Source organism: Bos taurus, chromosome X (genome assembly GCF_002263795.3).
Source record: "Bos taurus isolate L1 Dominette 01449 registration number 42190680 breed Hereford chromosome X, ARS-UCD2.0, whole genome shotgun sequence".
NCBI classification, from domain to species: Eukaryota; Metazoa; Chordata; class Mammalia; order Artiodactyla; family Bovidae; genus Bos; species Bos taurus.
In genome coordinates, this window is record NC_037357.1 from 36,120,589 (window position 1) to 36,133,700 (window position 13,112).

Genomic DNA, 13,112 nt, shown 5'->3' on the forward strand with positions numbered 1-13,112 from the left:
GCACACCCAGGGACTTCCCTGGTGGTCCAGTGGTTGACAATCCACCTGTCAATGCAGGGGACATGGGTTCTACCCCAGTCTGGGACAATTCCACATGCCTTGGGGCAACTAAGCCCATGCACCACAACTACTGAGCCCATGCTCTAGAACCCACGCTCCACAACAAGAGAAGCCACTGCAATGAAAAGCCCACACACTGCAACTAGAGAGTAGCCTCCGCTCTCCAAAACTAAAGAAAGCACATAAGCTGCAGTGAAGACCCAGAGCAGCCAAAAATAAATAAATAAAGTAAAAAAAAAATCACACCCAGCAAGTGCAGCTTTAATATTTTTTCAAGTTCACATGGAGTATTTAATAAAGTAGATCATATGCTATGCCACAAAACAAGAAATTTTAATTCATTACAAATATATATAAGGTGTCATTTATGTAAAATAGAAATAAATTACATTATCTTGAGAAAGAGTATCTACAAAAATGTACACCAGGCATCATATTTAATGCTGATCCATTGAAAGCTTTCCTTTAGATATCAGGAACAAATCACCACTTTTCATTATCATCACTTCTATTCAATACTGTACTGAACACTCAAGCAGTTAAAACATTGGAGTACCAGGGAAGTCCCTAGCCAAGACCTTCTTGAACAAAAGGAACAAGATAGGAAGAATTGCTATAAAACACATTGAGACTTATTTTAAAGCTATGGTAATGTAAGAGCTAGACCATAAAGAAAACTGAGAACTGAAGAATTGATGCTTTTGAACTATGGTGTTGGAGAAAACTCTTGAGAGTCCTTTGGAATGCACGGAGATCAAATCAGTCAATCCTAAAGGAAATCACTCCTGAATATTCATTGGAAGGACTGATGCTGAAGCTGAAGCTCCAATACTCTGGCCACCTGATGTGAAGAACCGAGTCACTGGAAAAGACCCTGATGCTGGGAAAGACTGAAGGCAGGAGGATAAGGGGATGACAGAGGATGAGATGGTTGGATGGCATCACTGACTGGATGGACATGAGTTTGAGCAAGCTCCAGGAGTTGGCAATGGACAGGGAAGCTTGGTGTGCTGCAGTCCAAGGGGTCATGAAGAGTCAGACACAACTGAGTGACTGAACTGAACTTAGAGTAATAATTGGCATAGGAGTAAACATTAAATAAGTCAGTGAAACAGAACAGGAAATGCAAAACTAGATTTACACATGTATAGGCATTTGACTTATGAAAAAGGTGTCACAGAAGTGCAGTTTTCAATAAATGTTTTGGAAATATTTGATATCCATATGGAAAAACATTAAATTGGATCCCTAATTCATACCATGCTCAAAAACCCACTCACTGTAGGTTCCAAGTCTAAATATAAATGTCAAACCATAAACCTCTTAGAAAGAAAAAATAAGAGAATATCTCAACAATGTCAGGGTAAGAAAAGAAAGAATTGATATCAAGATACAAAAATAATTAACTATGAAAATTTTAAATAAATTTCACTACATTAAAATTACCAACTTATGCTCATCAAGAGATAACAAAAAGGGAATGGAAAATTAACCATAGAAGGAAAGATGTTTGCAGCACAAAAGACCATCAAAGATTTACATCAAGAATATATAGAGTATTCCTTTGAATCAATAAGAAAAAAATCAGATTTCTCAATAGAAAAATTGGCAAAATATAGGGAAAAAAAACAAGCTTGTCAGGTCCATGAATCAAGGCAAATTGGAAGTGATCAAACAGGAGATGGCAAAAGTGAATGTCGACATTCTAGGAATCAGCGAACTAAAATGGACTGGAATGGGTGAATTTAACTCAGATGGCCATTATATCTACTACTGTGGGCAGGAATCCCTCAGAAGAAATGGAGTAGCCATTATGGTCAACAAAAGAGTCCGAAATGCAGTACTTGGATGCAAACTCAAAAATGACAGAATGATCTCTGTTCGTTTCCAAGGCAAAGCATTCAATATCACGGTAATCCAAGCCTATGCCCGTTGAGGCATAGTAATGCTGAAAAAGCTGAAGTTGAACGGTTCTATGAAGACCTACAAGACCTTTTAGAACTAACACCCAAAAAAGATATCCTTTTCATTACAGGGGACTGGAATGCAAAAGTAGGAATTCATCATCGGTTCTATCAAATGCACCTCATTTCTACTCACCTTTTCCTCTGTTTTTTTTCACCAGGTCTCAGAATGGAGGAGTCCCTCAGTTCAAAAAGGTGGTATTCGAGGAATTTACTGATGGCTCCTTTACTCAGGCCATATACCGTGGACAACTAAATGAACACCTGGGACTCTTGGGACCATATATAAGAGCAGAAGTGGAAGACAATATCATGGTAAGTTGAAGAAAATGGGATTACAAAAAAATTGATCCATATATATTTTTTTTTAATTTCTGATTATAAAAATACTCTTTTCACACTTTCAAAAAGGTTTAAAGTATAGAAGATAAGAAAATTTAAAAATAACCCCATAATTATCATTTTTCTGTATGTTCATGTTTTTCCTATGTATTCAAAATTATACAATTCATCATTCTACTTCTTTTTAAAATAAATGTTATAAACATTCCTTATGTTATTAAAAACACTACATATGTTTTTCAACTGAAATAATATTAGTTCATTATATGATTTTATGGTTTATTTAACTGTTTTCCTTTGAACAACCTTTTAGATAGTTTCTTTTTTTTCCCCACTGTTTAAGTAATAATGTTATCACAACTCTTTTCCCAGGATAAAATTCCAGAAGTGCAATGTTCAGGAACATTTTAAGACTTTCTCTAACAAATTATCTGTTAATGTTCTTTGCATAGTTGAATTTTTTGGAGCGAATGCTTTTCTTGTTAATTTGTATTACCATATATATTATAGATCATTTATATATTAATGATCATTGGTCATTTTAGTGAATAATATTTTTCCAAGTTTATTTTCTTTTAATTTTATATATGTTGTGTCTGACTCTTTACGATTCCGTGGACTTCAGCCTGCCAGGCTCCTCTGTCCATGGGATTCTCCAGACAAGAATACTGGAGTGGGTTGCCATGCCCTCCTCTAGGGGATCTTCCTAATCAAAGGATCAAACCCACATCTCCCACATTGCAGGCAGATTCTTTACTGTCTGAGCCACCAGGGAAGCCCAATTTTATATATAGTGATTTTTAAAATAAAATATGTTTGAAGTTTTAAGTAGTAACCAATAAATATTTCCTTTATGACACTTTGATAGCTTTTATGTCTATAAAAATCCTTCCCTATACAGAGATTTATTTTCTTAAAATCACCTATACTTTCTTTTACAGTTTAATTTCTTAACATCTAACTTTTTAATCCAATAATAATTCCTGTAGACTAGAATTTGCTTTGGCGCTGTATGAGCCAAAGATCAAGGTAGTTTTTTTTTTTTTTCTAGAAACAGTCATCCATTGTCCCAACTGATTGTTTACAGGAAGGATATAGAAGGATCTAAAATTACAGGATTGTGAGTGAATTTATTCGGACTTGAATTTTACTTTTCATACATCCCATGAAAATGTAATTTGAAAAAAAAAGTCTTGTATAAAGAGCATATGTAATCATCCTGGCATTTGTCATGAAGAACTTTAAGAGCATCAGTTCCTGGGGTTATGGTCCCTTAAAACCCCTGTGGTCATATTTTATCTTTTACTTTAGATTTTCTTTTAAGGATTTAGCAATTTTCTCCTTTGTAACTGTGAGTTCATGTCTTAAAGACTGTGGAAATGAAAAATGTCTCAGTTTCTTTCACAGATCTTTAGGTTTGGGTTCTCATAACATACCGATTCCGCCAGGTATTGAAAACCTGGATTACACCCCCTAAATAGGCATTGGTATTAGGGATGTAAGAACTTTACAAGATCCTAAAACATAATACTTGCCTTTTTCTCTCTTGCTTTGCAGGTAACTTTCAAAAACCAGGCCTCTCGTCCCTACTCCTTCTATTCTAGCCTTATTTCTTATAACGGAGATCAGAGACAAGGAGCAGAACCTCGAAAAAAGTTTGTCAAGCCTAATGAAACCCAAAGCTACTTTTGGAAAGTGCAGCACCATATGGCACCCACCAAAGATGAGTTTGACTGCAAAGCCTGGGCTTACTTTTCTGACGTTGATCTGGTAAGCAGGGCTCCTTTGTGCTGGCCTTTTCCTGCTTTGATAGAAATGGTCTCAGAACTTCCCTGGCAGTCTCATGGTTAAGACTCTGTGCCTCCACTGCAGGGGACACAGGTTCAATCCCTGGTCAGGAACTGAGATCCCACATGCCCTGAGATGCAGCCAAAAACTAAAGTGTTTAAAAAAAAAAAAAAGAAAAAGTCTTTGTGTCAGCTGCTAAGAAGTGTGGTATTTATCCCCAGCATAATGGGAAGTTTTCAATAGAGGAGGTGTTAGCATATTTACGGAGAAGGCAATGGCACACCACTCCAGTACTCTTGCCTGGAAAATCCCATGGATGGAGGAGCCTGGTAGGCTGCAGTCCATGGGGTCGCTAAGAGTCGGACACAACTGAGCGACTTCACTTTCACTTTTCACTTTCGTGCATTGGAGAAAAAAGTGGCAACCCACTCCAGTATTCTTGCCTGGAAAATCCTAGGGATGGGGGAGCTTGGTGGGCTGCTGTCTATGGGGTTGAGCAGAGTCGGACATGACTGAAGCGACTTAGCGGCAGCAGCAGCAGCATATTTATGTTTTAGACATATCACCCAGGAATCTACTAAAGAGGAAGAATTGTCCTGTGGGAAGCTGCAGAATGGGGTGGAGTGTCATAAAAGCTGATGAGAAATCCCCTCTTGTTTCTGAGTGAGAGAACATTCGCTCCTAGAACTAGTGTCTTTCCTTTCAGGAAAAAGATTTGCACTCAGGCTTGATTGGCCCCATTCTGATCTGCCGCGTGGACACGCTGAGTGCTGCTCATGGGAGACAAGTAACAATACAGGAATTCGCTCTGTTTTTCACCATTTTTGATGAAACCAAGAGCTGGTACTTTGCCGAAAACATGGCAAGGAACTGCGGGGCGCCCTGCCATGTCCAGCCAGAGGACCCTACTTTTCAAGAAAAGTATCGCTTCCATGGTAATACAGTCCACACCCAAATCTCATTCACCGTGAAGTGAGCCTGGAGCCTGAGGCTGGGATATTGTACGATTTGAGAGTATATGGATGAGAGTGCAATCTTCCTAGGAATCCATCCTCTTGGCTGGAATGGAGGGAAAGACCCTGGCACAATAGACGGTAACAGCTTTCTCTGTGTTCTTTCTCCAGCAATCAATGGCTACGTGATGGATACACTCCCTGGCTTAGTCATGGCTCAGCATCAAAGGATTAGGTGGTATCTGCTCAGCATGGGCAGCAATGAAAATATCCATTCCATTCATTTCAGTGGCCATGTGTTCACTGTGCGAAAAACGGAGGAGTATAAAATGGCGGTCTACAATCTCTACCCAGGTACAAACCAGTTTGCACTCTGTTGTCAACTTCCTGTGCTTGCTGAGGAGCTCCTTTCAAGGTCTAGGCCCTGGGGATATGTCCCTTGAACAAAGCAGAGAGATCATAAAGAACGTAGCAAATGAACATGATCATTTAAGATACAGATAATGTGCTGTAAAGGAAACAGAGCAGAATCCATGGACAATGGATGTCCCAGCACTTTCCTAGGAAAAGAGGATTTTTCTCCCAACTCGAATCCCACAGGGCACCAATAATGATTGGTTCCAATCATTAATTGGAATCACCAATTAGTGATTCCCAAAGAGTGATTGGTTTATGTATGAAGACCAAATTTTGATTAAACACTGCTCCCACTGTTGATCAAAACAGAATATCATCTTAATTCTCGAATGTTCCTTTAAAACAGGTTCTGAACTTCCCTGATGATCCAGTGGCTAGGTCTCCGTGCTTCTACCGCAGGGAGCACAGTTTTGATCACTGATCAGGGAACTAAGATCCCCTATACCTCACAGTGCAGGCAAAACAGAAGGAAGAAAAAATAGGTTTAATAGTGGAAGTAAACTTCTGTTTCTGTGTAAAAATTCTGATAAGCCCAGTGACTTTTCTTGCTGACTCTTGAGTAATAAACAGGCCTGCAGTCACTTCACATCACAAAGAAAATTCAAGTCAGACATCATAACGTCCACTTCAACACATTAATCAAAGAAAAATTTTCCCCTTTTTTCTTGGCTGTGCCACACATCATGTGGCCACACGGCATGTGGGATCTTAATTCCTTGACCAGGGACGGAACCTCCGCCCCATGAAATGGAAGCACGGAGTCGTAACCAGTGGACTGCCAGGGAAATTCCATTCTTCATCAAAATTCTGAATTTCCTTTTATAAGGTTTTATTCTAGATTTTCAGCAAGAGGCACCTCCTTCTGGGTTTCATGACAACGCGCTCTGCTTTGGCATTCAGTGGGCCCTTTTGGTCTGAAATCATGCATTTCATTCTTAAGCTTTAGGGGATTTTTCTCCTTATCATTTCTCTGATTCCCACCCCCCACCTTTGTTTTCTTTCCTTGCAGAACTTTCATTAGAAAAGTCTTGGACTTCTTCATCTTCTATGACTCAGTTTCCCTCATTTCGTTCTGTTTGCTTGCCTTTTTGCATTATGTCCTTAGGTTTCTCTTCCAGATCACTAATTTGGCCTTTAGCTTCGGAACTTGATTTTAACTTCAACGTCTCCTTCTTATGCTTATTATTGCTTTCCCCTCCACCCCTGGCTGGTTGCTGCTTTGAACCATAGCTTGGAGGGGGGAGAGATAAGGGATAGCACCACTGTCTGCACCTGGCAGATATTTAAAGTGAAAGTGAAAAGCCAAAGTGCAAGTCGTTCAGTCTTGTCTGACTCTTTGCAACCCCATGGACTATAGTCCATGGGATTCTCCAGGCCATAATACTGGAGTGGGTAGCCTTTCCATTCTCCAGGGGATCTTCCGAACCTGGGGATCAAACCCAGGTCTCCTGCATTGCAGGTGGATTCTTTCCCAGCTGAGCCACCAGGGAAGCCCAAGAAGACTGGAGTGGGTAGCCTTAACCCTTCTCCAGCAGATCTTCCTGACCCAGGAATCAAACCAGGGTCTCCTGCAGGTGGATTCTTTACCGAGCTGTCAGGGAAGCAAGGCAGATATTTAAAGAGGACTCTTTCTCTGGTGGGATACTTTCAGGGGATCTGCAGAAACTCCTTTGGGGGACCCTCTTACATGAAATCCTCTTGACTTGGTTGGTTCCACTTTTATTCTAGATGGTCACTTATCACTCAGCCCTCAGCCCCTCAGCATTCACCTCTAGCTTCTTGCTCCTGGGGTTACTTTACTCATTGAGGCAGGGAGCCCACATCTTGTCAATGAGAAATCCACCTCTGGCTCTGCCACGCCTTAAGAGTGCAGGCCAGTCCTAACACAGTAGCTTTCTCCCGTCTCCACCCCTGAAGCATCCGGGTACTCTTTCTCTCCCTTTCCCCAGGGTCAGAACTTCACCCCCAGTGTCTCCAGCTGCAGAGGTTACATCACAGGCACTTTAGGTCAAAGAGTGGTGCAACTGACTTGGCTAGATCTCCTCTGATGTTCTGCATAATCTGATGTGTCTTATGCCCGTTTTGGTGAAAGGAAGTCACTTTTCTGCCTTCTGGTTTTGCTAAGGTGTCTTTGAGACGGTGGAAATGCTACCATCCAAGGTTGGGACTTGGCGGATAGAATGTCTTATTGGCGAGCACCTACAAGCTGGGATGAGCACTCTCTTCCTGGTGTACAGCAAGGGTGAGTGGCACTGGGCACTCAACTGCTTTCCACCTCCCTCGAAGGGTGGCCTTTGCCAAGAACTGCATACAGGCTCACAGTAATTACCAAATCTAAAATGAATATTGTAGGCAGAAATCAGAATCCTCAGAGGAGGGCGTATCTGCTTGAAGCTTTGAACACTTTAACACTGAAGTCCCAAGAGCTCCAGGAGCAAATTTTGAAGCTTAATTTTGGTCCCGTTACGAAGTGTAACTCTCAAATATCATCTGGAAGAAGTTGAGTTTTAATCCTCAACAAGAAGAGAACCACTGGTCTACTTATGTATGGACCCTAGTTTTCAGTTCAGTTTAGTTGCTCAGTCATGTCCGACTCTTTGCGACCCCATGGACCGAAGCATGCCAGGCCTCCCTGTCAATCACCAACTCCCGGAGTTTACTCAAACTCATGTCCATTGAGTTGGTGATGCCATCCAACCATGTCATCCTCCGTCGTCCCCTTGTTCTCCTGCCTTCAATTTTTCCCAGCATCAGGGTCTTTTCCAAGGAGCCAGTTCTTCCCATTAGGTGGCCAAAGTATTGGAGTTTCAGCTTCAACATCAGTCCTTCCAATGAACACCCAGGACTGATCTCCTTTAGGATGGACTGGGTGGACCTCCTTGCAGTCCAAGGGACTCTCAAGTGTCTTCTCCAACACCACAGTTCAAAAGCATCAATTCTTTGGTGCTCAGCTTTCTTTATAGTCCAACTCTCACATCCATACATGACTATTGGAAAAACCATAGCCTTGACTAGACAGACCTTTGTTGGCAAAGTAATGTCTTTGCTTTACTCAGCTGCAAAATCTGAGTAGTTCTAGCACCTTCCTGTTAGAACTAGTTAAATGAGATAGTACAATAAAAATCTTGCATCCAATTCTCGCCATGTAGTAAACACTTAAAAATATGAGCATTTCTTGGTGTTCTCATTGACCTGCATTTGTGAAGCTCTATTTCTGCACTTCTAACAATTGTGCTCCCCTGGTTTGATTTCAGAGTGTCAAATTCCACTGGGAATGGCTTCTGGACGCATTAGAGATTTTCAGATTACAGCTTCAGGACAATATGGTAAACAGTATTCCTTTCTCTCAAAGCACTGAGCTGATTATATGTTTTTTTATTTCTGTTGGAAAAATTCAGATAAACAATCCATCTTCATGCTTCTGTAAATTCTACTCCATAGGTGCCTCTCAATCTATTTTCTCTTCTCACCCAAGTAATGCCTCTGCCTCTTTAAATGTCCTGCCTGCCTTCCACATGGCTTCCCTTCAATCCATTCTCTTTGCTGTAGCAAGAAGCTGCATTTTTCTCAAACTGTAGCCCACAGGTCACATCCAGCCCATCACCTGATTTTGTATGGCCTTCAAGCTAAGAATTATTTTTCTATTCTTAAAAGATTGGGGAAAAAAAAAACAAGAATATTTCATGACATGAAAATTATATGAAATTCTAATTACAGTGTTCATAAAGAAGCCACACTTATTCATTTACAATTATCTGTGGGCACTTTCACTGTGTGTGTGTGTGTCTGTGTGTGTTAGTTGCTCAGTTATGTCTGACTTTCTGCAACCCCATGGCCTGTAGCCTGCCAGGGTCCTCTGTCTATGGGATTCTTCAGGCAAGAATACTGGAGTGGATTGCCATTCCCTTCTCCAGAGAATCTTCCCCACCCAGGGATTGAACCCTGGTCTCCTGCATTGCAAGCAGATTCTTTACCATTTGAGCTACAGAGAAGTCTCTGTAGCTTTCACTCTACAACAGCATTTAAATGTCACAACACCAGATGATAAAGGCTAAATTATTTACAGAAAAAAAGTTTGCCAAACTCCATTTTAGAGGGGAAAAAAAGCATTTGAAAAAGATGTTTGAGAGATATATACCAAAATAGTACTATTTTTCTTTGGATGGATGATGTTTTATACTTCTTTTATTTTTTTTAACTTATGTTTTCTTTTTATTTCTAATTTTTCTCCAGTGAACATGGATTATGTAATAGAGAAATAATATTAATTGATGGTGCTGGTGACACATTAGTATTAGCTAACTAGAGGTACAAACAATCAACAAACTTACTAAATTTTAGAAAATAAAATAGACAAGAAGGACAAGCCAAACACTTCAGTAGTCATTGATACTACTCTGCTTTATACCTTTGTCTTCACAGCTAAGATTAACCTTTCTCAAGAGAGTAATTTTATTCCCACGTGTACAGGACCAACCCAGCTGAATCTAATCTCTCTTCCCTTTCTCGAGCAAAGGACAGTGGGCCCCCAAGCTGGCCAGACTTCATTATTCTGGATCAATCAACGCCTGGAGCACCAAGGATCCCTCTCCTTGGATCAAGGTTAGAAAATGCACTGCATTCCAGAACATCACACATTCCTTTGGCAAGCTCAATGCCTTGTATACCTCCTTCCTGCCTAAGTCATTTTCATCAAACCCCAAGTAATAGACAAGGAAAGAACTGAAGAACAGAGTGGCTTATGATTTGTACCAAAAGAGTCAAGACTGAAAGACTCAGGAATAGAATTGAGTGCTCTGTGTTTTGTTTTTTAATTATTTTTGCTACACTGGGTCTTCATTGAACAGTTTTTTCTCTAATTGTGGCAAGCGGGAGCTGCTCTCTAGTTGTGTGCATGCTTCTCACTGTGGTGGCTTCTCTTGTGGCAGAGCACCAGCTTCAGTAGTTTTGGTTCCCAGGCTCTAAAGCAGGAGCTCAGTAGTTGTGGCTCATGGGCTTAGCTGTCCCCAGGCACGTGGGATCTTCCAGGACCAGGGATCAAACACATGTTCCCTGCACTGGCAGGCAGACTCTACCACTGTGCCAGCAGGGAAGTCCTACACTGTGTTTTTAATCTTTCTACTGGGATTAGAATCTCTGAATATTTTTCTATAACATCAAATTTACCACCTCTAAAGACCACGTATTCTTTTTTTAGATGTCTTCAATTGCCTAGGTATCCTTGAGTCCTCCAATTCCTTCATGTTAACACAAAAACAAATGGCTTGATCCCTGGTCCCACAAGGCAAGAAAATGTGGCTTCTTCCTTTTCTAAAACCAAAGCCGTCTTCTTCACAAATTCTACACCACAGAGTAGTAAGAAAAGCCTGCTAAAGTTAGGCCAAATCTGGTCAACCAACTTGGAGTCATTACTGAAAGTGTCCTTAGGTTAACTCAATTTTTTTTTTTCAATGACTCAGTCTTTCATCTTTTTTCCCTTCCCTATGTCCTCTGGAGCAGTGCTGGCCAACAGAAATATCATGTGAACCATAAATGCTAAGTACATGTGTAATTTTCCATTTTCTAGTAGCTGCATTAAAATAGGAACATGTTAAATTCATTTTAATAATACATCTTCTCAGGAATTCCCTGGTGATCCAGTAGTTAGGACTGAGTGCTTTCACTGCCGGGGGCCTGAGTTCAATCCCTGGTCAGTGAATTAAAATCCTGCAGACCATGTGGCTCTACCAAAAAAAATCATAATACATTTTCTTTAATCCAACATATCCAAAAATATTATCATGTCAACATGTGAGCAGTCAGGACTAATGTTCAAACACGCCTCCTTCCTTGCACACCCTTCTCCTTCTCCATGTAAGTTCCATGAGGGCAGGGCTTTTTTTATTGTTCACAACTCTGTTGCTAGTACCCAGAAAAGTGCTTGTGCTCAGTCACTCAGTCATATCCAACACTTTGTGACCCTGTGGACTGTAGCCTGACAGATTCCTCTGTCCACGGAATTATCCAGGCAAGAATACTGGAGTGGGTTGCCATTTCCTTCTCCAAGAAGAGTGCTTGGCACATAACAAATGCTAAAAATATATTCTTTGATGAATGAATGAATGAATGATGTATAGATAGAGCTTAGTCAACTGAGAAAGATCGTCATTAAGTACAAGAGTCCAGACCAGTCCTAGCTGAGTGTGCCAGGCATCTGGGAGAAATTAGAGTACCAACTGATGTCAAAATTCCTGTAATGCTTGTATGACCCATGCCCCCTTCTTTCAGACCCAATCATTCCTTACTGCTAAGGATCGATATTCCATCAGATCCCTGTTAGGTGCCAGGGCTAGAGAGAATGTAAAACCTAACATATTACGTGTTTAGTATGCACCAGCAGTGAACTCAGCACATTGCATGTATTAACTCTGTAATCCTTCTGGTAACATTTTGAGATAAATACCATTATTAACTCCACTGTACAGAGCAAGAAATTGAGACACAAAGAGGTTAGGTGACTCAGACAGGCTTATTGTCTTCAGGATCTCAGTCTAAAGAGGAAGGCAAAAAGCAAAGAAAAGTTCACAATGCGGTGCAATAATTTACTATAATGAAATTATATACAAAGTGGACTGGAAGCAGAAAAGAAGCCACCCGAAAGTTCTCTGGATGAGTCGGGAAAGGCTAACCAGGAGAGAGTTTCTGCACTAACACTTGCAGGAGGGACAGTAATTTAGCACTGATAGTGATGGTGGGAGGGGGGTAGTCTGGGGACAGAGAAGGCAAATGGCTTTGTCCAGTCAGAGGTTGGTGTGTCAGGGAGGCACCTGCTATGGGGTCCAGGTGTGCAGCACTAAGGATGTGTATAGAGAAAAGTGGGGCTCAATGATTCCAAAGTGATTTCCTTTGTCAGGACGTGGCCTGGGAACTCAGTGAACACACTTCCCGTCATTGATTCCACAGCTTCCCACACATCTACATTTCCATACTGGTCTCTGTTGCACTTGCACCTCCAAGAGAATATTGGGCTTCTCTCTATCGAAGCAGATTCTTCTTAAGCAGAGAAATCATTTCAGAATATGGCACATACCTCCATGTAAAACCAAGTGTTGCTTTCATCGGCAGGTGGATCTGTTGGCGCCGATGATTATTCACAGCATCCTGACTCAGGGTGCCCGGCAGAAGTTCTCCAGCCTGTACATCTCTCAGTTTATCATCATGTACAGCCTCGATGGACAGCGGTGGCAGGGTTATCGGGGGAACTCCACTGGGACCTTAATGGTATGTAATTAGTCCTTTTCAAGAGAATGCTTGAATCTTTTGAGGAGCTTTTGACAGATTTCAGATATGGAACAAACACTCACAGTTTCTAGAAACTTCAGTTCAGTTCAGTCACTCAGTTGTGTCTGATTCTTTGTGACCCCATGAACAGCAGCACACCAGGCCTCCCTGTCCATCACCAACTCCCAGAGTTTACCCAAACTCGTGTCCATTGAGTCAGTGATGCCATTCAACCATCTCGTACTCTGTTGTCCCTTTCTCCTCCCGCCTTCAATCTTTCCCAGCATCAGGGTCTTTTCAAATGAGCCAGCTCTTCACATCAGGTGGC

General features: G+C 41.2%; 1 protein-coding gene across 4 annotated transcripts in view; it reads left to right on the top strand.

Moving 5' to 3' along the window:
• F8 (coagulation factor VIII) overlaps positions 1–13,112 on the top strand; it is a 142,168-nt gene that overhangs the window by 107,022 nt on the left and 22,034 nt on the right. For 3 of the 4 annotated variants that reach the window (NM_001145508.1, XM_005227639.5, XM_024987719.2), the window contains 8 exon segments: positions 2,186–2,339; positions 3,924–4,136; positions 4,861–5,089; positions 5,279–5,461; positions 7,650–7,766; positions 8,779–8,850; positions 10,041–10,126; positions 12,629–12,784. In NM_001145508.1, coding sequence (NP_001138980.1) covers positions 2,186–2,339; positions 3,924–4,136; positions 4,861–5,089; positions 5,279–5,461; positions 7,650–7,766; positions 8,779–8,850; positions 10,041–10,126; positions 12,629–12,784 — 1,210 coding nt within the window. 4 annotated transcript variants of the gene reach the window in all.